This window comes from Cyrtonyx montezumae, unplaced genomic scaffold (assembly GCF_038088225.1).
Source record: "Cyrtonyx montezumae isolate F1298 unplaced genomic scaffold, pur_monq_1.0 scaffold_8, whole genome shotgun sequence".
Lineage (NCBI taxonomy): Eukaryota > Metazoa > Chordata > Aves > Galliformes > Odontophoridae > Cyrtonyx > Cyrtonyx montezumae.
Window position 1 is genome coordinate 18,480,934 of NW_027072089.1, and position 15,459 is coordinate 18,496,392.

Consider the following 15,459-nt stretch of genomic DNA (forward strand, 5'->3'; position numbering starts at 1 on the left):
TTTCATTAAAATGCAGACCAAAGATGACTGCTACAATAATAGAAGAGAAAAAAAAATGCTTTCTATCCACAGTGGACTGTAGATCCTAATGAATACTGGACTAATGTTAGCAAACAAGTAGAACAAAATACGTGAATATTTAATAGTCCTACATATTTTCCTGATCCTAACAGATTTCTTTCTTTCCAGAAAGAATGAAATGCCCCTCTAAATTTTAGCATAGCTTAAAAATAATTAGACCAATATTCATAAAAATGTTACTAATATGGCAGTACTTTAACTTCATTACTTCTTAGAATCATTTCTTTTTAAAAAAATAGATTTTTTTCGGTGAGATTACATGTCATATGCACAAATAAATTTGCAAGTCTGTAACTTGGCAGAATCCATTTCTTTTATTCCAACTGTAAAAATTTAACCACCTTGATACCATGTCTATCTTTTTCTTATGTGTTGAGATAGACAGTAGCAGTGGTTCATTTCGCACTTTGTGTTCCTCGGCACTAACTTAGAAGCATTTGGGTAGTTTCTGAGTTATTGACCCTAGCATATTTAAATTCAGTCATAACTCTTGTAATCTACAAGACCCACTATTTAAGATGTTTAAATAATAATAAAAATTACAACAAAAGTATTTGTGTTCTCTTTTTTTCAGTAGTCTGCATTTCAAGTAAATTGCAAACAAATTTAGAGCCAAAATCATGACATCATTTGAACAATCAGAAATTCTTATCTCCGTACAAAAACTGAAGTAGGGCAAAGCAGCTCTCCTACTATTCATTCAATAGGAAGAGTATTTGGTCATTACGCCACCTATGAAAATGCATGAGCTTGTGTGTACTGCAATTACAACTAGGATCTTTGCTACACATCTTTCATTATTTATGATGCAGATGACATCGGAAAATGGAACAACACAGCTTTTCAGAGCCCATCCACTTGCCCAGCTTCTTCTATGGCATTTCCTTTCCTTCCATATCCCACAGGTGAAACAAGCATACTCTGCTCACTAGAAAAATCAGTTTAAAGTGTCTGAGAAAAAAAACTGCAGCCACAAAGACATAAAAGTTAGTTCACCCCAAGCTAACATCAGCAATGGCTTTTCAACTCCAGTTACTCAACAGTCAAATTTTAGGAGCATTTTCCCAGTTTTCAAGAAAAGGCTCTGAATGTTAATTTTGGCTGCATTTACTCATAAACCTCAAAAATGGGATCTTCAAAATAGGAAATGACTTCCTAAGAGTTGATTGCTGGTTTTCTCAATGACTGCAACAAGAACAGTCATTGCTGACTGTGGAAACAAGAGCAGAGTAAGACCGCTGCTTCCAAACAACAAACAACTACAGCTCATCTCTGCCAGCCCCTCAGCTGCACTAGCACAGCTGCTTGCAGGACCGTACAGTAAACCAGATCAGTTCCTTTCTGCAGTTTAAAAATAGCTCTGCCGAAATGGGGAGGAGGAGGATATTTTTAAATTCCCTGCAGCACTTCCACTAGACAGCTCACCATACACTTGCACCAGGCTGCAGTGGTGCCAGGAAGGCAGGGAGCCACGGCTGAGGTGGGCATGGGGTTCTGACAGCACCAGGCTGCCCAGGGACAGAGCTGGACCATGCACATCCATCTCTGTGGGAGCCTTCCTTCTCTGTTTCATTAACTCCAGGACCTGCAAGAGTGATGTCACAAGGCTTGAACTGTCTTTTTGTGAATATAATCACAAAATACTTGATGGTATTTTGGTGATGCAATTTTTAATTATGAATCTACTGAATGATTGTGCTTCTGTATAAATTCTCATCTTTTATTATAATTATGCCAGTATGAAGCCAATTATGAATTAAAATGCAAAGATAATGGAGTTGATGGGCAAAATTCAACAATACTTTCCTCCCTTTGCATCACACACAGAAAAATTTTCCATATAAAACCTCTATTAAACTGAAAGAGGATGGAATACATATTAGCACTATAACTAGAAAAGCTATCATGCAGATGTTCCAACCACCCCTAAAAAAAATACTAATGATTGCCAAATCTGTTAAGTAATGAAAATGTATAGAAGGGCTTTTGTATAAAACTCATCCCACATCATGATCGTGCCATTCAACAATGTTACAAATACTGAATACAAATTATATGTATCCAAGCTAGAAGTTACTCCATGGTACTCCCCCTCTGCTAACACAAGCCACCATCCTTCTCACCCCTAGCTTTACTGCAGGCCCAGCAGTGACAATGGAAAACAAAAGCTGTTTTAGAATTGGTCGTCTCTATTAAGGAAGTGCTCAGTCTTACCTGTGTTAGGCACAGTGCTCCTGTTGAAAGAAAGCTTTGCATGGATTACTACAATAGAACACTTCTAAGCCCCTCTCAAAGAAAAACCTGAGGTTACAAAGAGTGACAAAAAAAAGTTACCAATTCTGAATTAATCTTTCCTATTTACCTAAGAATAAAATTAAGAGTAGATTATTGGATTACTGAAATCAGTAATGACAAAAAGTACACAACTGTGTATTTACTTATTTAATGACCCTATGAACTAATGAATTTACTGATGAACATTCAGGAAATTCTTTCTTCATTAAAAAAAGTAAATTTGAACAGGGACAGATATGCTATGTTCTTTATATGTACAATGGTGACTCACTTAAAAAAAAAAAAAAAAAGGAGACATTAACTATTAAATTTTGACTGAACTTACAGTGAAGCTACAGTTTCAGTGAAAGTTTTTCATTTTCAAAAGTATTACTAGACAAAATTATAAGTCCAAACAAAGATACTATTTTAACCTATATTCATTTTTAGTAATGCATCTTCTACTTGTAAATAACTGGTCTTAGTGAGAAAAGAATGAGTTATTTTTATCAAGTTTGTGTTGGGGTATGTGTTATGCTGATCGTGGCCTAATTATACCATTTTCATCACTCTTGTCCATGTAGAACAAATACCACCATTCACATTAATATTTAAAATTCTAATTCAATGTTTATTTTGCCGTTTCCCAAATAAAAGCATGTTTTTAAAGGAATCTGTTAAAAATGACCTTTCAAATATAGAACTCCAACAATTCTAGACAAAAATGCTCAGCAAATCCTGCATATGACATGCTCATATATACACTATAACATCACTAAAAAGATTCCTCTTTCAACCATGCCTAAACAAGTCCAAAATATTTAAGTGTGTGTGTCAGCATTTGGCTATAGCCACTATTAAATGTCATTCTTCTTTGTCCACTTCTTTTTCAGATATTAACCACACAGAAGAATTCATCTTTTTTAAAATACCAAGAGCCTTCTCTGTATAGTATCCTGAAAATATCTTTTCTTGGCTTCACATCAACCTGAACAGACAACCTACTTCAGACAAACCATGTACAGGACAGGAAAACATTGATTTGGATTTTCTGATACTTATTTTTAAACAAAGGTGCAATTTTAAAAAATATGGAAACTAGGTGGAGATATAATTTTTTTACAGTATAGTTTGTTCGCTTAACTTCACAGCCTGCTAACTTTGGAATTTCCCTGGTATGTTTGGTAATGTTTAGTAGAATAATGAAAATTACTTCTTCTCTTGAAATGTCTTTTGATGCAAAATATATTAACATGGAAGAAATACCAACATTCAAGGAATATTTGCTTTAGTTACATTTAGCTCTGCAAATCTGCCACTTACATGTAAACCAGACTATCAGCAAAGCATCTACAGTATAATTTCACAACTAATCCTAAAAGCCAAGAAATTATTCAAAAACAGAACAAAACCCTTCATAATAGACATGAATTCCAATAAAATTCTTTCTTTAAATAGTCCAAATGTTTACTGTTATATTTTATATCAGTAATACTATAAGTAGCTTAAGAAAAAATAAGATTTTCTTGAAGCGTTTTAACTTTAGTACCAAACACGTGTTCAGTAAAAATATAATCCTCAGCCTTCCAAACGTGACAGTGATGCTATTTTTCTAGCTGTTAGATAATACATGGTTCAGCTGTCACTTACTGTGCAGCAGTTGGTTACACAGAATGAAATGAATCATAATCGCAGTGACTAACCAAATTAATAGAAGCATGCTGAATCAAAACTCGTGTTCCCAAACTGTCTGAGGGCCTGATTCAGCAAAAATATATTTAATTTCTAATCCACATGACATCTTCAGCAGATACCTGTTTATCCAGTCTTTTAAAGTACAAAAACGCTGGTTTCACAACACTTATCAATAGCTTCTTTCAACAGCAATTCAAACCCTATTTTTTTAATTTATCAAAAGTGTTCCTACCAAATTCTAAATACACAGTAGCTAAATACATATTGGTAAATTAATGATATACTGGCAGAAAAAGCGTAGAAGATACTCAAAGCATATGCTGAAATCTAACTTAACATTGATATAAGGAAGAGAGATGGTGCATGAGTTCAGAAAAAACTTAAACTGAGCTTATAGACAAATATTTATTTCCATATGGCGGAAATATTGTGTTTGTAACTTCTCATCTAGCTGCAAGACTATCTTCAGCCATGACTTTCTATCCTCTGGCTGAAAATACCCCAAAACCATTCCTATTAGAGAATGCAATGCTCAGATTTACTTCACAGTGTACTTTTATTGGCAAATACATTTCACCCTACATACTTGAAATACCTTGTATTCCAAGGTCTTCTTTTAAACTACATTCTTTGAAGGCTCTCTGAAATTAGCCTAAAAGATATATTAAATCCTAAGAATAACCTTGGACTAGAAAAAAAGCATGTTTAGGTTCCTGGCAGTGAGTCTCAAACATTAAAGATATGGATAAATAAACATCCATAAATTAATAATTTATTGAAATATAATCTAAAGATACAGATTGTCTGACAGGCTTCTGGAGAAGTCTAGAAAGCCATAAAAGTCAATGCCACTACCGAAAGTGGCTACGGCATTTTCATTAGACCACAGAGTGAAGAGCTCTCAAAGCCAGAACTCTGAGGGTGAAATTTAGCTTATCTAGCTTAAGAAGTCTACAGGGACTTTATGTCTGACATACTCTTTAAGTCCATGGCCAGAAATGAGCTCTGCAGTTCATCCGAACTACACAAAGTGTTGAGTTTAAGATGAGACAGATCACATCCTGAAAACATCACTTTTTTCCACTGGTTCCAAATTGAATTTTAGAATGGTAAGCTGTTTCATATGTAGTTGTATTATACTGCAGGTACTCATATTTTACTGTAGGTACTCACATTTGATCAGAATTATTTCAGAAATTCTCTGTGCTCCATCCCAAGATCCAAATGTTGTAAATGTGGAAAGACACATATACCAAAATGAAGATAATTCCCTTCCTTAACCAGGCAGGTCTGAGGGTGCAGAAGAAGTCTGATTTCATGAGGACTCACAAACAAATTTTGCTGTCTAGGAGTGATTCTCTCCTGCAAAGATGCTTTGGCACCTAATAAAGTGTCAGCGGTTCTTTTCTCAGTCAGGAATGTGAACAACCTCATGCCACTACCCATCTACTTCATTTCAATAGATCCTTAGTAACTAAGTATCTTTGGGATCCCAGCTTCTTTGTCAAATTTGTACTACATCAAGCAACAGTTTCCACAAAAGAAATGCATATAGTAGAGGCAGCAATTTCCCTTACAATATTGAAAAACTCTTTCCGAGGAGGTACTAGCTCTGTGTTCTAGACTCCTCTCAGCTTAAGAAGATTTCAACACAGCTCTTTCTTCCCTAACCAACAAGGCAAGGGCAAAATTGGAATTAGATAATTCTGCATTCTGCCTATGAAGATAAGTGCAGTCAAGAATGTGGATTCATGTGCTGAGGCCAATGGGATGAAGTTCAACAAGACTCAGGTCCTAAACTTTGTTCAGAACAACCCAGGCTTCAGGCTTAAGGCAGAGTGGCTGGAAGACTGTGTAGAAGAAACAGACCTGGGGAGTGTTGGTTGCCACTCAGCAGACCATGAGCCAGCAGTGTGCCCAGATGACCAATAAAGCCAATGGCACCCTGGCTTGTATCAGAAATGGCGTTGCCAGTGGGAACAGGGAACTGGTCGTCCCTTTGCACTGGTGAGGCCACAACTTGAGTACTGCATTCAGTTTTGGACACCTCAATACAAGAAAGGTACTGAAGACCTGGAGCATGCCCAGAGAAGGGCAACAAAGCTGTGAGGGGTCTGGAGCACAAGTGGAGAGCAACTTAGGGAACTGGGATTGTTCAGTCTGGAGAAGAGGAGGCTCGGGGGAGACCTTATCACTCACTACAATTACCTTAAAGTAGGTTCTTCTCCCATGTAACTAGCAATAGGACTAGAAGGAATGGCCTCAAGCAGCACCAGGGGAGATTCAGACTGGACATTAGGAAGAATTTCTTCTCCAAAAGAGTGGTTAGGTGCTGAAGCAGGCTTCCTAGGGAGATGATTGAGTCACCACCTCTGGAAATGTTCAAGAAACATGGTTTAGTGGGGAAATACTGGTGGTAGGTGAACAGTTGGACTGGATGATCTTGAAGGTTTTTCCAACCTTGGTGACTCTATGATTTTTTTGAAAGTACAGGCAAACAAGAGAAAGTCTATACAGCTTGTCATGAGGACGCTCCCTAGAGGTTAATCCTAGCTGTTGCTCCATGGGCTGTGCACACATTTTATTTAAGTGCTCTGATACACATCATAAGAGGTATCTGATGCAGACAGAATGCAATTCAATAGGGATGAAGACTAACACTACATATAGCTGGGGTAATCAACTTCAAAATATAACATAGGTAGTGATTCACTCAATAGCAGCTCTGCAGTAGAGTATGCTGAAGGTATATAGTAGATCCCAAGCAAACTGTGAGTCAATTTGCTAAGCAAAAACAAAAAATCCAAATACTCGTGACATTAACTGTAAAAGGAAAGTGTTCTACATAGGACATATTATGTTACCATTGTACTGATCCCAAACCCTTGCCTGGAATACTGTGTCTGATTTTGGACACCGTATTTCAGAAAAGCTCAATTAGAAGGAATACTAAGAACAGCAACAAGAATAGCCAAGAGTCAATAAAATATGACCTGTTGAATCTGCAGAAAAGAGATGGTGAGAATCTACAATACAGAGATACAGTTATAGATGTGAAAGGTATTAAAGGTTGCAAAAAAAGAAAAAAAAAAAAAAGAGTAACAGAATGCTCTGCATTTCCACTGGGGACCAAGTAGCAAACGGCAGGAAAGAGATTTAGGTTTACTGTTAGGAGAAAAAAATCAAATCATAATTACATTGAGTAGCCGAAACAAATTACCTAGGGAGATCAAGGAATCTCTGTCCCATGTTAGGTCAGTATTGTATTAGTTTGTTCCTATACTCCTCAACAATAAACTGTCACCTGCAAAACAACTGAGCAAGCTTCATATGTATTAGGATCAGGGAGTTTTCTGACAAGATCTGTTCAGCCCACTCCTCATCTTTTCCTGTGTAGGCAGAACAGCTCTGCAGAGCCAATTAGCTTAAACTTTGCATATCTCTTGTGATGTGTTCCTGTTTCAGCCATGAAATCTATTCTCCTGGCCAGGTGTGCCCTCACAGCTGGGAACCACTATATTAGACAAGACAGGTGTCAGAACTGCTGTTATAACTGGTCATACCTACAGGCAAAGGATGAATTGGAAGGCCTCATGAGGCCCCCACCAGCCCCGATTTCTATTGGTTTTTGTTTTTCCTGAGCAATAAAGCAGCTTTAAAAAGCATTACTTCTCTCTTACCCTTTCTGTAAAAAGACAAATGTACACATCTGATTCTAACTCACAATTTCATTTGGAAATCAAAATATTTTATGCCCTTTATACTCTTAAGATAATACACATTCTAAAGACTACCCTCACAAATACAGAAAATCCATCTGCCCCACTATATCAAATACTTAGTAATGCTATGCAACTTGTGAGATAGCGTATGTACAATTATAATGCAGTATCTACTATAGGAAACCATTCCCCCTAAAAATAATGATATTGCATGGAGAAAGTGTTTAAGCAAATTCGCATAAGACATAAGAAGAAAGGTTCAATTCCACAGGGACAGTAAAAAGAAAATCACTTCTTCGTGTTTTAATTAAAGTTTAAAGATTTTCTCTGTGAATTTTCGAACAGAAGCACATGGATGTTTCTATAACACAAGTTCAGCTCTTGCTGACTCCAGCTAGAACCAACAGGGTATCTCAGTATGGTTGGAACAACATCTTAATGCCTAAATCAAAGAATCTTCTGGCTTTCTCATCAAAACTTCAAAACTCCAAAATTACTGTAAACCCCTCCCACCAAAACACATAGATTTAATTTCAGATAATCAAAATGCAACTACAATAGTTCTAAAAAAGTGTTTAGGCAGAGAAATGTGATGGCAACCAACATTTAAATTCAAGAATACAAAAGCATTTCACCTTCAACAAAAAACAGCAGAGAACAGTATAAATTACTTTGAAACCTTACACTCCTGCAATGAAACATATTAACTTCTTCTAACACTCTGCGATTCCCCTGTATGATCTTGCACTATTACATCAGCTGTTACAATCTTGGTCCTGACTGATAACCCCTTTGCAGCTTCAGCACAATACCTTAGGGGAAAAAATGTATAATTAAATAAATAAGAGGAAATGTTTTCAGCTTTGACTTTTTCAGCATAACACTGATTCTCCAATTTTACTGTATCACCGGAAGTTCACTGAATCATGAGAGGCAGTTGCTGGAGTTTACTGAGCTTAAAAAAGCACTACCAGATTAGATATAAACAGTTGTTCTTAATGAACTATAATATAGCCAAAACAGCCAGTTATAATTTGAGGTTCTTCATATCCTCCTATTACAACATGCAGTCTTTCAAAAGAAACATACTCTAAACTCAGTCAGCACGGAAAACCACATAGTGTGATTTGAACTTAAATGTATATCAGTTAATCTGCCTGAATAACAACCAGTTTTGAATGCCATTTTTTAACAGTCATTAATTAGGTTCTTCTCGCTTGTGGGACTGAATTCAAAAGATTCAACATTGCTCATTTTTAAAATACATTAGTTATCTGTGAAGACTTGTAACTATTAACCACGATACAGTAAGACAAATGATATGATAGCCCATATGGTCTAGTCTTCCTCAAAAAATTGTCCCAGTCTGAAGACTCACTGTTAAGGTGTAATGTCTGCAACAGTTAAGCAAGTATAGAATAGATCGTAACTAATCAATTTTTTGTTTCTTTTGGGTTTTTATCTTCACAAGTTTTTCTTCTTCTAGGGGAAAAAGCATCAATCAGAGAAATGCTAGGGAAAAATGAAAGAAGGCAACACAGAAAGATTCTTGCTAGAAAATAGGAGCTTGAAAAATGAAGACCAGTATACACAGAAACTTTCCTAGTTTCCACTACTCTACAGGACTGTAAAAAGCAGAATGAGAGGTGACATTCCCTTCAAAAATTCCCAAGACTGTTGTGTTTACCTTACAGATGAAAAAAAAAAAAGAAGAACATTTATGTACATGGTTAATCTCACATTAGTGGTTCCAGCAGATTAAACTTCAATATTCAACTCATAGTATTTCTTTTTCCTCTTTGTTATAGAACTCTGAATATGCTTCAAGTATTTTAAAACTCAATTGGCAGGGTGAAAACACACTTTATATCAAGTTATACGCCTTAGTTCTAGAGTAACGTCTCTTCGATGTAGTTTGTACTTAAAATACACACACTAATTAAGCTATTGTTTCAATGGAAAAATCAATTGTTTGACATTCTCAGTTATTTAGATGTTATCTAGTTCACAGACATATGCGGACAAAATCCAGAATGGAACATTCAGTCCTCCAACCCAACTTCCAGAGACCACAGAATTTCACCCAGTCACCACTTAGTAGGATACAGTCCTCATACCTTGAAGAACAGTCTACATTCTTGTCCTTAAAATGCAAAATTAAGTATTGGTTTCAAAAAAGTATAAAAGCATATTTATTGCACAAGATACACTTTTCAGAAAGTACATACCAGTTGGTGTTAACTATCTCTTTATTGGGTTCCTCATAAACTAAAACCTGTATCAGCTTTTCTACTTTTCAACACTGTTTGATCTCAGGCCTCTTAGGGTCCAACCGGTCCTGCCTGCACTTTTGGAACACTGGAACAACATCAGCACTACTGCAGACTTCTGAAATTTTGTTTAACATTAACATTATCAAACCCAGTAATTAGTGTTCCTGCCAGTCTCTATAATCTCCAAATACACTCTGCTTAGTCACTGGCAGGAAGTACCACTGCTATTATTTGTAGACAGGGCCCAGAAGTATGCCAGAAGCTCTACGGGACAATTGTAAACCCTGAGTCTTCTTGAAGAGCAGATGGTACAAGGCGTAACATCCTGACAGGTATTACTTACAGTATAAAGTGTCTAGCTACATGGTAAGAGAGGAGAGTAAGGAATAACAGCAATTTTGTGAGGTCATAAAGGCGGTAAAAAACTGTTAAATGAAAGAAAGATGATTTTTAAAAAAGGGTGGGGGGGAGAGGGGGGTAGAAGGATAGAACAGAGAATGTGGTTGTAGGAAGGGAAAACAGAAGGCAAAAGAGGCAAAAGGGGCAAAAGGGAAGAGAAGGATATAAGGAAATTTGTGCTCTTCCTCAACTCTACCTACACTTATAATTTCCACTGTCACTTATTTTATATGACATAAAGTTATTAGTCATTTTGATCATATTTTTCTAAATAATAAATAGAAACAAAGGAAAAATAATGAGTGGTGTAGTAGTAGCCTACTGAGATCAGCATTCTAAATTCAGGCAAAACTCAGCATTAAGTGATGGGACGATACCTCAGCCAACTACTACTGCTTGAAGTCCTAGTCTACAATGTGGCCAAAAGCAAATTTTTCTGCATTACCTACTAAACTTCAGAATTTCCCATATACACATCTGTATGCTGGGGAAAAAAACAACAACAACAATAATAATAACAAAAAAAAAAAAAAAACAGTAATCAACACCTACACCTCTGTCATCCCTTCTGGCCCAAATCCAAATCCTAAACGTAGAATCCTTTAAAGTGTTGTAAATCAGAGGTGATTACTCATAAAGAAGGATAATTATTTATAAGACAGTATGATGGTTGTGTGAGCTATTTACACCACTGGGACTTGCAGCCATGAGTCTGTTGCTTCCTTTCCCCCAAGCCCAATATGCTACTCCACACAGGAGCCTACACAGCCCAGTTTCCTCACAGTCTCCTTGTCAGAGATTTAATTTCAGTCATTTATTGCCATGGCTGTGAAATCACGGATACAGAAACTGAGTACACACAAGGCCACAGTCACCCACACGCTCCTAGGGCTAAGGATCTGATAAAGCAGGAAACAAAGACTCTCCTTCTTCATCTAACCTGCCATGCCTCCATCTATTCTCTCTCCCTGGATAAAAACGATGGCAATCCCAGTTGATTCTGGACACATGCACATACAATGAGAGATCTCCTACAATAGCCTCATAGTAAATGTAGGTGATACAGTGCAAATGTATGAAAAAATGGCTAATTTCATTATGAAACTTCTATTGGGAAAACATGCCTTCTGCTGGGCCAAACTGCCCACACTTCTGGAAAGCTGAAAAGTGTCAATTTCAGAACTGTGAGTCTGAGCTTACAAGCAGAACATTAGTTTACTTTTAGAATAGTTGGGCAAAGAAACCAGGAACTTGCAGTCCTACAAAGAGATGGTTGTAAACACACACCACACAGGCTGAAATAAAATCCTTATGCATAGCGTCATCAGCAACCTAGCATCTTCTACAAGTGTTTTTTCTGTGCACATCCTCTCAAGCCACTCCTTTGATACAGAAATAAAGTGCAAATGAAAAGTAAAAATGTAGACTATGGATCTCATAAAGTTATTCATTTAGAGGAAATGGGTTACCTAAAATCCGCTAAAAAGCTTGTGCTCACAAAACTAGAAATCATGATAGAAGGATGCACGTAATGTAAATGTAAAGTTTTTACATTTTATGCAACATCCAAGAAATTAAAATACCCACAAATACAGTAGTTGAAAATATGGTAATATTTCTATCACCAGAGAGAAGGACTTACACTCAGCATACAGACATAAGTTTACTTTTTCTGAATATTATGCATGTTAAATACTATGCTTGACATGTGTACAGTAACCTTGACAGAAAGGCACCTTCCCAGTACACAGCATTCAAAACACACTCCAAGGATCCCAATAGTTCCAAAGGACGGGCAGTCAGAACAGCAGTTTGCTGCCTCTCCTCCTTTAAACGCTGAAGCTCCACCACAGGAGCACAGTGCACAATTGTAGTGAGGCATATTTCACACATCAAACCAGGCCAAAGGAAAGAGCAAATCTGGAAAGCTTCAGTTTTACATGCCATCATGTTCCAGCAAATCCTGGCAGGAATTCATGCTGACCTATCACTATTAGTTGCTACAGATTACAACTCAATACCATCTGCACTTCTTTTCCTCAAAAAGAGTAAAACAAGCATAAGGAAAAGATATGTATCTATTTTAAATCCACACATATTTACCCCAGGGAGCAAAAGGAAAAAAATAAACAGTCCACATTACAGATGTGAGTCACACTACTTAATGCACACTTGGAAGATGCTCAAATACCACAGTGATAGGCACGGCATAAGAATTTGAAAAGCACAAAATAGAAAGAGAATAGAGAAAGGAAGCAGAGCCCAGGGACTAGCCATTCATACTGACACTCAGTAACCAAAAATTATATAAAATTTAGTGAAGACCCACACTTGTCCATTTCTACAATATTTGAACTGTTATTGTGCTAAGATCTCTAGGCATCAACTTTTTTTGTTTCAATCATCTTTTTTTATCCTCCTAAATTTCTCCATAGAATGAAATGACACAATTTTATTGCTTAGTCAGACAAAAATACCTTCCACTTCAAAAGGAGCTTGCCTTCGAGGAGAATTACACTTCAGCGAAGTCTGCAGGATTTAGCTCTATATTTATCTATACGCAATAACAATAGTCCATTCATCTAAATACAGGGTGTTTTTTTTTCCTTTCTTCTTCCTTCTCTCCACTTGACAGAAGGAAAACATCTGTCAAGAGAATTAAGCTCAGTAATACCTATCTAAAAATGCAGAACACGCTCTGGTATGACTGGTGGAATGCTGTGATTAATAAATCTGTTGGCATTTTCAGAATAAACACGCATCTGATGGACCAAGGAGCCACTTCACAAGTAAAACTGGCGACTTATTCATCTGATATCAGATCACTTCCCAGAATCTTGTAAAATACTGTGGGCTACCTATACAAATTCCACTGAGAACAGCATTTTCACAAGATCCCGTTTCAGGCTATTCTTTCTGTACAACCTTTACGACACTTTCCTCACTGCTCACACAGAAATCAAGAAGAAACTTTAATGAGAGCCTAAACCCCACCCAAAGTTTTGAGTTTGTCTTTAGGCTGCAGTGAAGACCTTTGTTTCGTCAGTTGTCTGCTTCCAAGATTCTAAAGTTTATTTTTCATGTGCAAGCTGAAGAGTTCAAACTGATCCTAGTATTGCATTTACATCTTAGATACTGAAGTTGACAACAAAAGTTTCCAAGAGCTTTCTGTAAGTCTAGCATCACATATTTAAATTACAACTTGAATATGTTTCCATATTCTTCTTTGTTAATGATTTTATGAGTGTAGATTTTAGGCAGAAATGTGCATTTATATTGGTATACTTTACCATTTAGAAATATAAGGAGTGCTAGTTGCTTTAAAACAATTGTCATGATATCAAGTCAACTGAATAACATTAGGCTGACAGTTATTCAGTTATAAAACTAGATACAGCACTTTATTTCTAGCGCTCACGTTACGCTGTTACACTTGGAGAAGTTCACCCAATAAAAACATCTCTTTAAACAGGCTTACAGGGTTTAGATCAACTCGCAGCTCCATAGCTGCGACGTAAGCAATAACTTCATAAGTTTTCGTTGGGATGCTAACAGTGCAATGAATCTTGGAAACAGACTTCGGGAACGGAGCTCGGAGGGCCAGCTGGAGCCGACATGCCCACGACACAATACGAAATCAGCCCTTTAACTCGCTGGGGTTTGGTACGAAAAGAGCCGCTCGCTGCGGCGTTGCAAAGAGCAGCGCCCACGAAACGACCGAAACGCTCCCTTCAATGCCGGCACGGGTCAGCACCACGGCGGGCGGACAGCTCCCGGAGCTCTCCCGCCGCGGCCGGCTTGGCTCGGGACCGCTCGGCGGGGCCGCGCTCCGCCCGCAGCAGCCCCGCAGGACGAGCCCCGGGCCCGCAGGGGCGGCGCCGCCGGACAGCTCCCGGTGCTGAAGCTCGGCCGCGGGCTCCCGCTTGGAAAGAGCAGCGTGGCGGGGGCGGGCGGCAGACACGTTGTCGGAGGAAGATGGCGGCTGTGGCAAACCCACCCGGCGAGGCGGCCGGAGCCTAGGCCCCAGCGGTCCCGCCAGCGCGGGGGCAGGGCCGCCGCCCGCTATCCGCCGTGCCCCCGCACGGAGCCCGCCGCCGGGAGCCGCCTCGGCCCGGCTGCCCCGTTCCTGCCGGCGGCACGCGCCGGGTGAGGACGGCACCTGTGCGGCCATGTTGGGCGCCGTGCCCCCGCCGGCGTCGGGGCGAGCGGAGCCTCGGCCGCCGCCCGACCCGCCGAGGCGAGCGACGAGCCTCGGGCCCCGGCTCCGCGCCGGCCGCGCCCCACCGCCGCTGCCCGGATGGTGAGAGCCTGCCCTGCCCGGCCCCGCTCCGCTCCGCCATCCCGCCCGGCCGCGCCGCCCCAGAGGCCGGGGACGGGGAAGGGACGCGCCCGCCCTTACTTGAGCACGGATTGCTCCTTCTCCTCTTCCTTCTTCTGGCGGTCCATGACGGCCAGGATGATCTTTCGCTCTTCCTCCGTGAGGTGGCTGAGGTCGGGCATCTCGGGCTGAGGCGCCGGCAGCGGCTGAGGAGGCGCAGGGCCGCCCCGGGGCCCGGCGGGAGCCGACATGTTTGGTGGGAGCTCCGCGCCGCTACGGGAAGCGCTCTCCTGGCTCCGGCGGCGGCGGCGGGAGCGGCCGGCGCGGGGCGAAGCACATACAAATCAATAGCCCGTCAGCAGCCTCGCCGAGAGGGGCGGGGTGCCCGGAGCCCCGACCTCGCGGCCACCCGCCCGGCTCCCCGGGGGCGGCGGGGCCACGGGGGCGAGCGGCGGGGAGCGGGGAGGGCGGGATGAGCCCCGGAGCGCTGCGCTTTAGGGGCGAGCGGGATTACCTCGAGCGGGGAGAAGGGGGACGGAGCCGGGGGAGGAGGGGGAGAGCGGAGCCGCGGCGCCCCGTGGCGCGCAGCGGGGGGAGCCCCTACGGGCGAGCGCCGGTCCCGGCCGCCGGCCGCGGCTCATCGTTCTTCGCCGCCGTCCATGGAGGGGGCCGCCTCCCGCCGCCGCCGCTCCCCGGC

The 15,459-nt window shown here is 40.4% G+C and overlaps 1 protein-coding gene across 32 annotated transcripts in view; it reads right to left on the bottom strand.

Annotated features, from left to right (window-relative positions):
- The window catches only part of RIMS2 (regulating synaptic membrane exocytosis 2), a 433,807-nt gene extending 418,794 nt beyond the window's left edge, over positions 1-15,013 (bottom strand). For all 32 annotated transcript variants that reach the window (XM_065752189.1, XM_065752177.1, XM_065752196.1 and 29 more), the window contains exon 1: positions 14,844-15,013. In XM_065752189.1, the coding sequence (XP_065608261.1) occupies positions 14,844-15,013 (170 nt within the window). The remainder of the gene's footprint in view (positions 1-14,843) is intronic.
- Positions 15,014-15,459: the final 446 nt, after the last annotated feature.